Source organism: Gavia stellata, chromosome 3 (assembly GCF_030936135.1).
Source record: "Gavia stellata isolate bGavSte3 chromosome 3, bGavSte3.hap2, whole genome shotgun sequence".
In the NCBI taxonomy this organism is placed as follows: Eukaryota; Metazoa; Chordata; class Aves; order Gaviiformes; family Gaviidae; genus Gavia; species Gavia stellata.
In genome coordinates, this window is record NC_082596.1 from 67,850,110 (window position 1) to 67,864,708 (window position 14,599).

At 42.0% G+C, this 14,599-nt stretch overlaps 1 protein-coding gene across 1 annotated transcript; it reads right to left on the bottom strand.

Moving 5' to 3' along the window:
• Nucleotides 1-2,286: 2,286 nt before the first annotated feature.
• Nucleotides 2,287-13,149, bottom strand: PDCD6 (programmed cell death 6). Its single transcript, XM_059815196.1, has 6 exons — nucleotides 13,064-13,149; nucleotides 10,249-10,310; nucleotides 6,331-6,375; nucleotides 5,165-5,323; nucleotides 4,362-4,471; nucleotides 2,287-2,837 (listed from the first exon to the last, which is right to left on the bottom strand). Exons 1-6 carry the CDS (start codon nucleotides 13,147-13,149, stop codon nucleotides 2,739-2,741), a joined length of 561 nt encoding a protein of 186 aa, XP_059671179.1. The 3' UTR covers nucleotides 2,287-2,738.
• Between the last annotated feature and the right edge of the window lie 1,450 nt (nucleotides 13,150-14,599).

Below are 14,599 nucleotides of genomic sequence, written 5' to 3' on the forward strand. Positions count from 1 at the left end.
GAAGACCTCATGGAAAAAAAAAAAGAAAGTGTGCCTTGGGAGTTCTGTCATCCTACCATTACTTCTTCAGTAGGATTGCATAAGACGAGACCTGTTGCTTCTTTTTTCCTGTTTTGGTTCAACTCCTGGCTACTCATTACTCCCAAGAAACCTCTTTGCCTTATCTTGCTCCCATGTAATATGGAATCGGAGCAGAATGAGTCCTCTGCCTGTTCCTGTTTCTCTAGACTCCGGTCCTTCTTCAAGAAACAACCTTCACAAGGTAGGCATTGATAGCCTGCGGAGCAGCATCACTTTAAATGCTTGCCATCCTTCAGCACTAATAGAGCTACACCACAAGCTTTGGTGCACTGAGGCAAGATTTTTGAGGCTGCACCGGAGCCCTTTGAACCGATTTCACTTCTCCTTCAAAAGCCATTGATAAAAATCCAGACTAGAACATGCTTTGGGGGATAGATGGTCTACTTCCAGCCAGTTTCTTGGTCTGTAGTGTACCTGCTTTCACACTTTCAGAAGTATCCATTTCCCGCTGAGACAATAGTCATTCCAGTCCAGAGCCACTTCAGTGATTTTCTGCAGCAGTAAGGTTCCTTTAGAAAGTGCTGGAGCTGGTTCTTCTACACGAAGGACAGTGAAGTGTAACAAGGTTGGCTGGAAAAGAAGACATCCTTCACAGGAGACAACTTGGGAAATTTCTCAGGTTCCAGCTTTTGTAGCTTTGTACCTTGGACCTATTAATGATCCTCAGAATGCTTCCCAGAATTATGGCATTTCATTTGGGTGGATGTATGATCCAAAGAGGCAGATTCCTTAGTGGGAAAGGAATGAGGAAGCTCTTTTGAATGGGGCCATTTAATGGAGAAGCTCTCTTGAGCCCAAAACTTTGGGGGTCTTTCATTGTTTCTGAAGATGAAGAGAACATATATAGTGATCGTCTCAGCCTTCTGGGGAGGTAAGGTTCAAGCAGTAACTGTTGGAAGTGTTTCTCCTGTGTCTTCTTAAGGTTAAGTAACTTTCACAGTTCATTCAGGGCTGTTGGATGAGGTGGCCTCTGACGTCGGTCATTACTGCTGGCCCCCCACCTCACCCAGAAACAATCCCTTGCCCTTTGGGTGATGATGCCCAAAGTGCTTTGGCAGAGCTCCTTCATTTTTGTTTGCTTACGCTATGGAGACCATTGGTCTCTCTCTTTCCAGATACTTCGCACCAGAAGAGTGTTTAGAAAATGTTGCTGAACTGTCACTAGGGGTCTCTTTGCTTATCACTTGACAACTAGTAGCAGCTTCCCTGCACAACAGATGTTTGATAACTGCATGGCTGCCACTTGGCAGTCTTCACCCTGACACCAGACACTATACTCTGGCTGAGACACTTGGGAATAACATTGTAACATTGATTTTTTTTTTTAGGCAGGATGTCTTTCTGTCTGTGGACCCAACCCCTCACTGCATAATCTCTTGGAATATCTGCTCGATATTCCTGACAGCACCCGTTTACATGTAGGCACTCTCATCAGTGACTGCTTACCTGCCTCTGTCTGTAATTATGAAATTTGAAACAAAAGCATGTGTGTGGACTGCTGGCGTACAATGAGCTGGGGATGGACTTAGGAATAGATCAGTATTGCTGCAGTTTAAGAAAAAGTCTTTGGATAAAAGCTAAAAGCTCTTGCCTGTAAACATATCTTGAAGAGTAGCAGTTACAGGTAAGTAATAGTGCTGCTTGAGTATTTTTAAGTACTTTGGATAGCACTGGTGTAAGATTTTCTTAGCGTAATCTAAGAGAACTTGTTAACTTCTCTGCTTCCTCCAAGTTGCTTCATCAAAGTTACTGCAGGAGATGGTGTGCAACAGGAATCAGTCATTACTTTTTTTGCTTCAGTTTTTCCACCGTGTCCCTCACCAACTGTAAATGGTGAGATGGAGGGCAACGCTTTGAGAATGTTTGTCAATTCAAGGCCTCTTCAAATAAGTGCTTCAGCACAAAAAGGAAGGCTAGTGGTGTTAAATGAGCCCACTAAGCAGAGGGAACTATGCATCCAGAGTAGTTAGACAGATATAATTTATTTTTGTAGGGAACTCATTGAGGAGGAGGCAGTATTGGTGTGAAGAATTTGTATTTGAAGATGTCCCAAGGATACCCTGAAAGAAGGAGGCAGCTAGAAAATAAAAAGATAAGGCAAAGAAAGAAGGCCATTGCTGTTAAGTGGGAAGGACCCTTGAACAGTAGAAAACTAGAATACAGAAATAAAACCACCACCCCCTTAAAAAGAGCTGTAAAGAAGTAGCAGACTGTAAAAGTTGATCTAGTATTTTTACTTAAATTCTGTATTAAAAATTAATACATTAAACTCTTATAAAAGTAAGGCACATGCAAAACATGTTGTGCAACTTCTGACTTTCAACTCTCTTATAAACTAACAAGCATTATTTTAATTTGGCATTTCTAAAGAGTCATTTTTTCCCATGCAGGATATGTGGAAGAAGGTAAAGTTTGACATTGCACCAGTTAAATCTAGATTCTGTGCTTTCTGTACTACATTAAGCAGAGATGGTCATATCATACAATCGTACAAAATAAAGAACAACTCAAGTACAGATTCTGAAGGTGATGACCAACATACAAAATTGAAGAATGTGAAATTATACCCATTATAATACATCAGTAATCTTATTAAGTACAGGCTGATTTGGCAGCTCCAGTCTGTAATACCAGTGTGCAATTCCTAGTTATCAGTGTCATACGATGCTGAAGACCATGGAAAGGTATTGCTCATAGGACACTTGGATCCAGCCATCTTGATCAGTATCATAACGTCGGAACACATCAGTCAGCCTCTGAAAAAAGGGAAAAACACCCATATGTTTTTGTTCATCGGCGAAGTTCAGACTGCTGTGCATTCCCCTTGCGACTTTGGTTTCTACAGCTTTATGAACACTTTCTGTTCATCCCCTCTGTAGACACTTTACAATCTCTATATGCATGAGGTGGCTCTTTGCCACATCTCGTGCTTCAGCTGCATAGCAGATTGATCCTAAAACCACCTTATGATACAATACCTAAGGCTATCTAGGCACTTCTTTGTAGACCAGACAGCTTTTCATAACTAGCTTGCAATGGGGGGGAAAAACAGTGCACAATTCTCGTGAGACATTTGAGAGTCATCTGGAGACAGACTCCAATGAGTACCTTGTCCATTTCTCATCCAGCCAAATATGCTTTATGCATCATTAGTATCTGAGTTGTCTCTGTAAAATGCCAGGTGCCAGGCAGTACAGAGAGAGTGGACCAAAATAACCAGCAGCATGGTTTCAGTGACACCAGCTGAAATCATTCAGCTCCATTTCAAAGCCCTCTTTACCAGAGGTTAAGTTTATAACAAAGTATACTTGGCTTCTATTACAAATGAATATAAAGGCAACTGATGTTTCAGCAGATGTATGACTATATATACAAAGGAGAAGAACAAAACACCTGTATGCAAATAACAGAGATACTACTTTTACAGGGCACTCCTTTCTCTTCATGGTGTGTATTGGAAGATATCTTAAGATACTGTTGCAATGCTGGCAGTGCCAGAAGAAGAGAAACCCTCTTCCTATCCTACTAAAACTCAGCTTGTCCACTGCTACAGCTTCCCAACTTTTCCCTAAAGTCTTACAAACATTTCAGAAAAGTCAGAGACACATAGAGAAACCTTAAGCACTGAGGTGAGGAATCATCCAGTAATTTCTAAACAAAGGCATACACCTGTAAAACTACAGTTCTCTGTGTGTGTATATATATTCTCACATATATTTCTGTTATTAAAAGGGTTTGGGGTTTTTTTTTTTGTTTTGTTTGTTTTAAGAATATTTTACTACCATTGCCCCTGCAGGAACAGCAGTGACTAAAGACTGAATAATTCAGCTGCTAGATCAAATTCCTTTTAGTCAGAGCATTAAACAGAGAGATATACAAAAACTTCACAATTCAGATTACAAGAATTACGGACAGCACGAGACATGACACACTCCAGTTTTAGCACACCCAAGATCTAGAGGAAGTGTGTGTATTAAACTAATGGAAATAGTGTTAAGTGTTTTCCTTTTACAGCACTGAGACTATTTTACATTTTTTTGCCCCATAAAAATACTTAACAGGTCAAAAAAACTGTATCAAATTTACTTGTGATGTGAATGGGTAACAAGCAAAGACTAATAAATGAAGATGTTTCTAGCACCTCGTGTATACTTTATCCAAATGGTTTATTTATAAGCAAGTTCTAGATCCAGTATTATAATTAAAGTGAGAACCATAAAAGCTTAAGAAAAGGCGATTTTTTTTTCCCAACTGACATTAAAGTGCATCTCCTTTCTTACCTGTAAAACAACACAGCACTGAATAAAGTCATCAAAAGCAACTTGTCCTCTTCCTTGTCTGTCAAATTTCCGAATAAGGATATCGTAGAATTGATCAGACAGTCGGTAACCTTGGAAAAGAGAAATGCTTTAAAAGGTTTCCATTACCGCAGTCCTATAGAAAGAACTAAGCTGTTTAGCAGGCGTGTATAACAAAACCAGAAAACAGTACAGAGTTACAAGAGACAATTTTTTTTTTGGCCAAATATCTCCACTGCACAACAAAGGTGTTAAACTAAAATGCATGCATTAACACTGTGCTTAATAATAATTATAAAAGTCACAATAAACATAATTACTGATTACAGTGACTGGTTAGTTGAGGGAATGGTTTAGGGCTGCAGCTCAAGTTTTTGTAAGTGCAGTCAATGGAATTAAAGTTCCTTTGCCATCAGAATGTTACCGTAGCGTAGACAGCTGGCTTTGTTTTAAAGAGCAGAAAGCTGTATCAAGTACCTTTTTAAGTAAGTTCAGACATTTACCTGAAGTATTAGTAATGCTCTAGAGCAGCTAACAGAGGAGACAGAAAACATCCCACACATGCACTGACACATCCAGTTTCATTTTTTTCATAAAAGGCAATAGCTTAAAAAGAAGTGCTTGTGGCATGGATCTCTTTAAAAGGCACCTTATACCTAACAGGATAACCGCATTTCACCTGCCTCATTTTTAATCACATGCATCAGAGCAGTACAGCCCTAACAAGCAGCAGCTCATTTGATGACATAACCCAGTCATAAAAACTGTAATTACAAATGAATTACCAAAACCTGTTAGTGCTTGCTTTAGTTCATTTTTGTCAATCATTCCAGAATTGTCTCTGTCATAAGTTCGAAAGACATTCTGCCAGTCTGAGATGTACTTCCAGACTCCTGTGAATTCATTGAAGTTCACACCACCTTTGTTTTCTCTGTCAAACATGCCTGAAATAAAAAACAAGAAACACACATAAAACCTTAATTGTACTATTCCTCAGTAAGATCCACTACTATTTTAAAAAGGCAGTAAGAGCGCTTTGTGGACAGTACTGAAGACAAAAGACATTGCTAAAATACAAGTGATATTTGGGAAAGTTCTGCAAAAAAAAAAAAAAAAAAAAAAAGGCAAGTAGTCATCCACTGGAGGAGGAAAAGATAAAGCAAGATACAAGGACCAGAATGAATCATAGAATGTTTATTTTTCCTGGGTTTTCCTTTCCAGTTTGAAAATATTTAGGGCTTGATTGATCATCCAGTGACAAAAAGGGCGGGGTGTGGGGTGGGTGTGTGCTCTTTTCTGAGGACACATGAAAAAGTGCAAGTCTATTGACTGCCAGAAGTGCTGGGATATTCACCTGCATTTGACTTACTGTCATCTATGCAAACAGCACGTCGCACAGCAATAGAACTTAGACTGCTGCTGAATACTTAACTAAAAAACAAAGCAAAAAATTTAGTCCTTGGATTTATGACCTGTATGATAGAAAAGATTTTTTGTGCTTGAGTTTTTATCTTTCTGTTCTACCACCATCATCTTCCACATTACTGGCAATTATTTTAGGACACTAAAGAATTCAAACATTGTAAAGCTTCCGTTTGGTCTTCTTGGAGGAAAACACAGGATTGAAGTGCAAGACAGGAAAAACTAGTTACAAGGACAAGCTACATAATATATTTTTAGAATATTTAAGCTGATAATTTCCCCATGCATAAATTACATTTACTATCTATTCAATTCTACAGTAACATTTTCTCAGGCTACTTTGACAAGTGCATGTGTGTGCATGTGAAGGGGATTCTTGTATTATTCAAAAGGGAAAATATTTGAGTTTAACTTACTACTGCTGGACTGCCTGGAGAAAAAAAACTGCAGCAACTGACAGCATTTTCAATTGTCTGAACAGATCACAAAACAGTATCTTGACTATTGCATATCACACAACTACACTCACCAAGAATTGACCTCACTGTTGCTGGGTTAAATGGAGTCCACGTGCCTGGAACAGAAAGAATTACTTTTAGTTCCTCAATACTAAGTAACATTTAAACAAAATGTAAGCAACCAACAAACCAAAAAAATCAGATAAGAACTTAACTTAAACAGTGAATTCAGAACTGACACGGAGCTAGCATGTTATAAAATAAGGCTGCTTTGAAGTAATTATGTTCTTGACCATTCAGAGATGACTCCAGACCAATGCTTTACAGATACTACACAGAAACCAACATTTTTCAGGCTACACCAAAAAAAACCCCAAACCCAAACCCCAAACCCCCTCCCCCCACAAAAAACCTTGGAAGAACTAAGGAGGATTTTTTTCATCCCAGGTAGTAAGGAGGTATTGGATAAAAGGCAAGATCAAAATTGATGTCCCACTTTTTCTACTGATGGGAGCAGAAGAGTCTCCTATCTATTCCTCAGTAAAAACCTGTCTGTTTATTTCCTGTTTTACAGGTGGATTACTCCAGGGCATTTAGTTTCTGACAAGTGAAAAGAAAAGGTTCCTAACATGGCAAAACCACACAGTGCAATTTAGAGTTCAGTTTAGTATAAATCCCACCACCCCTGCTAAATCAATGAAGTGTTAGTTTAAATTAGTATTTTCAGACCAAGAAGTGTTGCTGCTTAAAAGGGCCTGAGCACTAATCATCTGAAGAGGAGCTTTGCACTTCTCTGAATATTTAGAGGCTAGTCACTTTGGAATAGTTTTCACTTGGTTGGGAGCGTTCCTGAGTGCTAGGAAGCATTAAGCTTTATGTTAAGAGAAATACTGTGCTTCATCTAGAATTTCACCATCAGTTCTCTAGAGCCTGTGAAGGAACCAGGAAGACAAAGAAGCATATATTAAGTTAACTGAGGTTGAGTGCAGGGACCCCAAAGAGACCAGTAAGACTAGGGGTACTGTAGAGGTATTTGCAAGGATGCAGTCAGCTGACCACAAATACCTAACAGAAAGGCTGCGTTGGTATTAAGCAGGCTTTGTGAGGGCATGGCTGCTTTGCTGGATCAAGCTGCAGTGGTGTAAGTAGTGCTTATACCAGTGCTGAATTTCTCCCATAGAAGGGAAACTGTATCAGTCAACAGATGCAGCAATGGGGAAAAACCCTATACTGTAGGCAGGCCATATGACTATTTGCACATAAGGAGAAACATAAGCAGAGAAGAGTAAAAATGGCTCTGAAAATGCTTAAGCAGTATTTTAGACAAAGAATATCAGTACCTTAGAGTTGTATGTCTCCTGACAAAAATACAAAATAATGGAATTATTAATAGGGTGCCAGCATTTAACTCTGAACAGAATAGAGGAAAAAGTGAAAATAGAGTTTCAAAGTTAGCTTATTTCATGTTGAAATTTTCAAGAGACTCATACAGAAGCCATAGAGTGAAATCAGAGCAACTCCAGTGCTGAAGAACTGTACTGATTTCAGCCTGTTCCAATAAAACGTGAAATACTGTTCCCTCCTCCTCCCCTGACTCTACTATTCACTTTACATCTCAGCACAGAAAAAAAAACAAGAAGGAAGCATAGGTGTCGTGGTTTAAGCTCAGCTGGCATCTAAGCACCACGCAGCCGCTCGCTCACTCCCTCCTGCCCCAGCGGGATGGGGGAGAGAATAGAAAAAGTAAAAGCGAGAAAGCTCGTGGGTTGAGATAAGAACAGTTTAATAAGTGAAATGAAGTAAAATAAAATAATAATGATAATAATAATACTAAAAATTGTAATGAAAAGGAAAATAGCAACAACAACAAACAAGAAAGGCAAGTGATACAAATGAAAACAATTGCTCACCACCCTCAGACCAATGCCCAGCCCAAGCAGCAGTCCCCCGGCCAGCTTTTCCCCTAGTTTATATACTGAGCATGACATCATATGGTATGGAATATCCCTTTGGTCAGTTGGGGTCAGCTGTCCCGGCTGTGTCCCCTCCCAACTTCTTGTGCACCCCCAGCCTACTCGCTGGTGGGGTGGTGTGAGAAGCAGAAAAGGCCTTGACTCTGTGTAAGCACTGCTCAGCAGTAACTAAAACATCCCTGTGTATCAACACTGTTTTCAGCACAAATCCAAAACACAGCCCCACAGTAGCTACTATGAAGAAAATTAACTCTATCCCAGCCAAAACCAGCACAATAGGATTTTATCGTACAAACAACTATATGAAGTGATGATCAGTCCCTCCCAGATAAGTACGCTGTTATTTGCATAAACTTGACATGTTGAAAAGCTGAATGTCAAAAACACATTAAACTTCAAATTTTAATGAGCACTATGCAGACTTTTAAAAATGTTTTTAAGTAAACACATAACATTCTTTTAGCCCATGTTAGATTGCAGGACAGCTACACACAACCATCCAGTAGAGGATATGTTTTGGAAAGAATACAGTGAATTGTTAGTGACTTTGGTGTACAAGATCTAGACTCTCTCAGAGTGAAGGAAGCTTACAGTTCTATAAATATTTTGTCTAATAGCAAATTCACTTGGTGGGGATTCTTCATAACTGCAAAGTACTGAAACTGCTAATCTACACAGTAAATAAATAAAGAAAAGAGTTCAGATGATAGTCATCACTGCCTATTACCTTTAAATTCTGCTGTTACCCTTAAATGAGAAGATACTGAAAATACATGAAGTTTAAAACGGCAGGTAAAGCCAGGTTCCCACAGCTATAAACAGCACTGTAATCTTAAATGAAAACAGTGACTTAATAAATTTAACTTAGCTTTCGCTGAAGTTTTTATTCAAAATAATATTTTAGTTATGGATCAGGTCCAGCAGCTACAATATATTGCTTTTAATTTATCAGATATATTATTAAACGAATATTCTAGTAAATCCAGTTTAGTTACAAGACCATAATTTTACTAAATAGAGCCATCCAAATTTATTTCAAGTCAGGTGATTACTGACAAAAAAGAGCCTTTCAGTCTGTGTGCATTGCAGTTTAAGCCCTTCTCAGTCATGAAGCACGGGAAGGATGAAGGAAATAAACCTTGGGAGATACGGACCCAAAGGTCCACAAATACTTTAATATGCACTTTTTCAGATTTCCAAGTGGAAAAAAACCCCACAAAGTACAAGCCTATGCACCCTAAGTCACCAGAGGAAAGTAAAAATAGGCTACTGGAAAAAGTTTTCATTTTTTATTTTGCTTCCTTATTTGACCATGCCCTAGTTACTCTTTAAGCATTTTGACAAGGAACTGACAGACCACTAGGAAGTTTTAATACTAGATCTAGAGTGCATCTTTTTACTTTGTTAGGAAAAAAACCAAGCATGCCTCATTTGGGAAAAAATAAATAAATTACCATCTTCAATTCCTGCACCGTACTGTATGAGAACATTTTATGTGCAGTAAAAAGGCTGGCTGTAAACATCTGATCTTTGTCCAGGTTATACACTGATCCTGGTTAAAAAACAAAGGGTCAGTAATGATGAGTGACGAATACATAAATCACTGTTTATGTCTTCTAGGAAGCAGAGCTGGAAAAAAATAAAGGCATGTGCATGCCTTCATTCCCCAGAATATGTATCAGTAATGTTTACAATAGGTACTCAATTTACAGTGCATTATTACTAACATGCACCAAACCCAGAAAACTTCCCTTGAAATTATAAAAAAAAACAAAACCAGGAACAATGGCTTTATTAAAAAAACATAAAAATAAATCAATAAAATAAAATCAGGAGGATTGTCCATTTTTTCCTCCCGTTCAGCCTTTTGCTGTAGATTAAATAGTATTAATCAGTGGTAGGAACATTCCCCCCTCCGCCCACAATCAAAGAATTACAGCATCAAGTAACCATTCTCACATGAATTTTAACATTAAGTTTATAATGAACTACCTCACTGCTCATTTACAGACTTACCGTTGGATAATGCCTGCTGAAGTTCATTATCGGATATTATTCCACTCCTATCTTTATCAACCCTGGAAAAAAAAAAAGAGCAGCAAGCTTTAAATGGCTAAAATTAACAGGTTCCACCTACAGAAGACTTCAACATTCTGGTTCTTACTCACCAGATAAGGTTAGTCTTTTCCTGAAAAGTCACTAATTGCATTTTACTTGGTAAACCACTCACAGCTACTGCAAATCAAATGCTTCATTCAGACTGATGAGACATTTTGGAACATGATAAAAGCTATAAAGAAAACTGCAAGACTTACTTGTGTGCGAAGAGACACACAAAAACACACACTGGCAATAAAACAGTTTGGGCATACTCCATGCAAAAAAGCATTTTTATTTATTTTTCAAAGAACTGCAGAGCGCACCATGCTGATTAAATCCACAAAATGCCTAATGTCACCGTAGTAAGCTGTTGGGCTCCCAAATTGGAGCCCCAAGTTTGGCACCCAGTTTCTCACAGTAAGATGTTGGCAATGCTGAGAAAGCCACTAACGTAACCAGTGCCAAGTACTGAAAGAATCGACTGCAGGGCCTTGACCCCTTTCAAAGGGATTTGAAAAGTGAAAAGGTGCAGGCAGGTGCCAGCCTTCACAGTCTCTTGTCTTAGAGAATGGAGTTCTATTCCAAAATTAATAAGCTATGTAATTTCTGCCCAAATAAAGCAGGATCATGCCTTCTTTAGAAGGATAGCTGAAAGTGGTGGGGACTTCCCTCCGTTTTATACAAGGACCTTCCCCTTGACTCTCACAGTTTTTATTTCCCCTCAGTTACTACCATTCCAAAGCATTCCCTCTGCAGAAGCTGAGTTTTTTGCCTTTAGTCCTTTTTGTCTTTTTCTAAACCTTTTCAGTTAATTCTACTAGATTCCTTCCCTGTTTCAAAAATTATATAAACCACATACAACATTCAAATTGCAAGCATAAGTTGCATAGATTATAATAACAAAAAGATACTCCCCTTTTTTATTCTCTATTTCTTTTCTAGGTATTCCGAACATTTTCTACCTTTTATGAGCTGCTACTAAGCGCTGATATTTTCATGAAAATGCGTTATGACCTACTTATCTTGCTCCTGAGCATCACCAGTCAGCTTAGAGCACATTAATTTTATATACAAAATGATGCAAAGTTTAAGTGGGTCTTCCTCATGGACATCAGGTATCTACTCTGGGTTTCATCTGACTGTCATACAGTGATCATGATCTGGCCGTGACAGGGTGATACGACTCAGTCATTCAGGACTGTAAGGTGCTCCTGCAAGTCTCCATAGGCCTCACTTACTGCAAGAATTGGTTAATGTAACCAACAAACTTCCTCTGACCATTCACCTTCTTTTCCCTTAGTTGCTCCTGAACATACTGAATAAAGATCCTGGAACAGCTCCATCTCTCAGTGTGGCAGATGACCACGCACTCTTCTTTTTAGTCAGTTATTTATCCTCCAAAGGACCCTCCCTTTCATTCTATGTCTACTGGATTTCTTCAAAGGACTTTAATACTTATGTATGTTGAAAGCCTCTCTGGAACCTATACCGACTGTATCAATGGCACCAGTTCTAGATGGTTCTACACATACCCAATCCTTATCCAACATACTCCGAGACTTGCAGAGTAGTTTGCCAGACAGGAATACTTTCAACAAAAGCCATACAACTCTCCTGACTAGCTACATTATTTAAAATGGTTTCTACTGGTTTGCCTGGTGCAGAAGTCAGACTGGTGATCTGTTTCTTTCTGGACCCTTTAAAAAAAGAAATGGGAACTTGCATGCCTCCTCCAAGTGCTCTGATGAAGTGGTTTTACGGAAGGCTAGGTAGGTAAGCTGCCACATTCCTGAGTCACTGGTGAGTTACTAAGTAAATGCTAGCCAGTTTTAGCAACTTACTAGTGTTCATCTACTCCTTAACCTCTTCTTGCTGTCACTTGAGTCAAGATAGATCCTCTCACACATCTCCCATAAAAATGGATCCAACATAGGAACGGCCCCAGTTTCTCTGACATGACACAAATGTGAAAAACTCCTCTAGCTTCATTACTACTACGATCTTGACAGCATGCTTTTATTTAACACAGGCCCACTAACCCCCTTGAAGGTTCCTGCTCCAGAGGTATTCAAGAGAATATTTGTTGTTAGTTTTTAAGTTTTCCATTAAGCATTTATCAGATTCCTTTTTACATGCCTTCCTGTACTGCTACATTGACCCTCCAAGCTTTACAGCCTCTCCAGATTCGCAGGTCAAAAGTTACTTCAGCGTTTTTAAGGTTACCATCTCGCTTCCATTAACGCCCTTGCCTCGCTCTAAAATACAGCCAGTTATTCCTCCTCAAGCCTGTCTTAAAGCTCCCCCTCAGATTCCTCCTACAGGGATATAACCGCGATGTTTACCCGCCCTGCGAGGCCCCAAGCAGCAAATCTTGCGTTGGATGCCCAGGCCCGGTGACACGCTCCCCGCAGCAGCTGACCGTTCCCGGGCACCTCCTAACGCCCGCTCCCTCCCGGTGCCACCTCCGGCAGCGGCAGCCCCGGGAAGGCCCGGCCCGCCCGCCCAGCAGGACTCGGCAGCGCGGCCCGGGAACGGCCGAGGGTCGCGGCGGCCGCCTCAGCGCAGCGGGCCAGGCCCGGCGCCGCGGGAAGGGGTGCCTCAGCCCAGCAGGGCCCGGGGACCGGCGGAGGGGGAGCCCCCTTCAGCCCTCTCCCCGCGGCCGTTAGGGCGGCACGCGACGCGGATCGCCCCTCGAGGTCCCCCGGGCGGTGGGGGGCCGCGGCGGCCTCACCTCTGGAAGACGTTCCACAGGAAGGCGGGGTCGGGCAGCGGGGCGCCGCCGCCGCCGTTGGGCCTGTACTGGTACCCCGCCGCCATGGCCCCTCCGCGGAGCCGCCGGGCAGCCGTAGCCTGCCTCCCCGCGCTTCCGGCACGGGCCACCTGACGCCGCGCGGCCGGTGACGTCGATGAGCCGTGCAGGCGCACGGGCCCCGCCCCGGGGAATCCCGAGAGGAGCCGCTGCGCCGCCCGCCCGTTGCCACGGCGACGGCTGCGGGGCGGGGGCGGCTGGCGCGGAGCTGGGCCGGGCCCCCGGGGCCGGTGGGGGCGAGGCGAGGCCTTTCCGCCCGCGTTAGCAGGCGCGGCGCACGGTTATCCCCATTCGTCCTGCTGGGACTGCGCCTTCAGGGGCTCCCGAGGGGAGTTCTGCGGGCTCCGGCCCCGGCGCTGCCCCCCAGCCCGGCGGCCCTCCAGCCTCGGCAGCCGGGCAGCCCCTCGGGACGCCTGACGGAGGGCGGGGCAGCGGCTGCCGGGAGAACGGGCGGAGCTTGAGGTAACGGTGCTCCGCAGCGCGCACTGCGGCCGCTGCCCAGGGCCGGCGGCTGTGGCTTGAGCTTCAGCGGGGCGGGCGGGGACGGGGCGCAGGGATCTGCACTCACGAGTTAATGGCGCTCCCCCGCACAAGCCATCATCCGCCGTGAGGGCTTCTGCGAGGGCGGGAGCCGTCACAGTGACCGTTCCCTGGCAGGAAGGGAGATACTCAGGGAGCCCCATTCAGGGGAGGTGGTTTGTCGTGGGGGGGAGTAGCTAAGTTTAACATCCAAGAGGTACAGGGCTACTGATTCAAAAGCATATAGGACAAGAATTTCAGGTACAGCCCAGAAAACAGGATTGAAATGGAAGTACAAGCCACATTAGTCAGTGTCACCTCAATAATTCTTAACTGAACACAATCCTCCAAAAATCAGCCTAATTCCCCTCCCCCTAACTGCAATTTCTAGGAACAGTGCAAGGTCCCATGGGACCTGGAGTGCTTCCAGTCCTCACTAAAACTCCCAAAGTACAACTTGGTGCTCTACTGAACCATCCTCATCCTTTAGGACAATGAAAAAAGCCACAAGCTTTGTTTTATCCTTTGTCCATACTGCTGCACGTATCTCTTCTGGAATAAGAAGTCCGTGAGAGCAGCAGAATGGCACAAGGTAGGGGTGTTCACATGCCAAACAAGTTGTATATACAAACTCCAGCACATTAATCAGAACAAAGCAGGCTTCTGTCTTCCTTGTACCGACCTCCAACAACTCTGTTCAGGTACTAACAGAGAGTGCCTTCATTTTGTCCCCCATTTTAAATTCACAATTTTCTAGAAATATTTTATAATTTGAACAGATAATACTGAAAGTTAGCTTTAGGCATATATCTGAAAATACTGTGGAAATAAAGTGTCTCACGTTTCCAGAAAACTATTAAATCCAAAGTTTATTCACACTTCAGACCAAGCAAAAAAAAAAAAAAAAGATTTAAATCTACTATAAATCTATAAGAATGC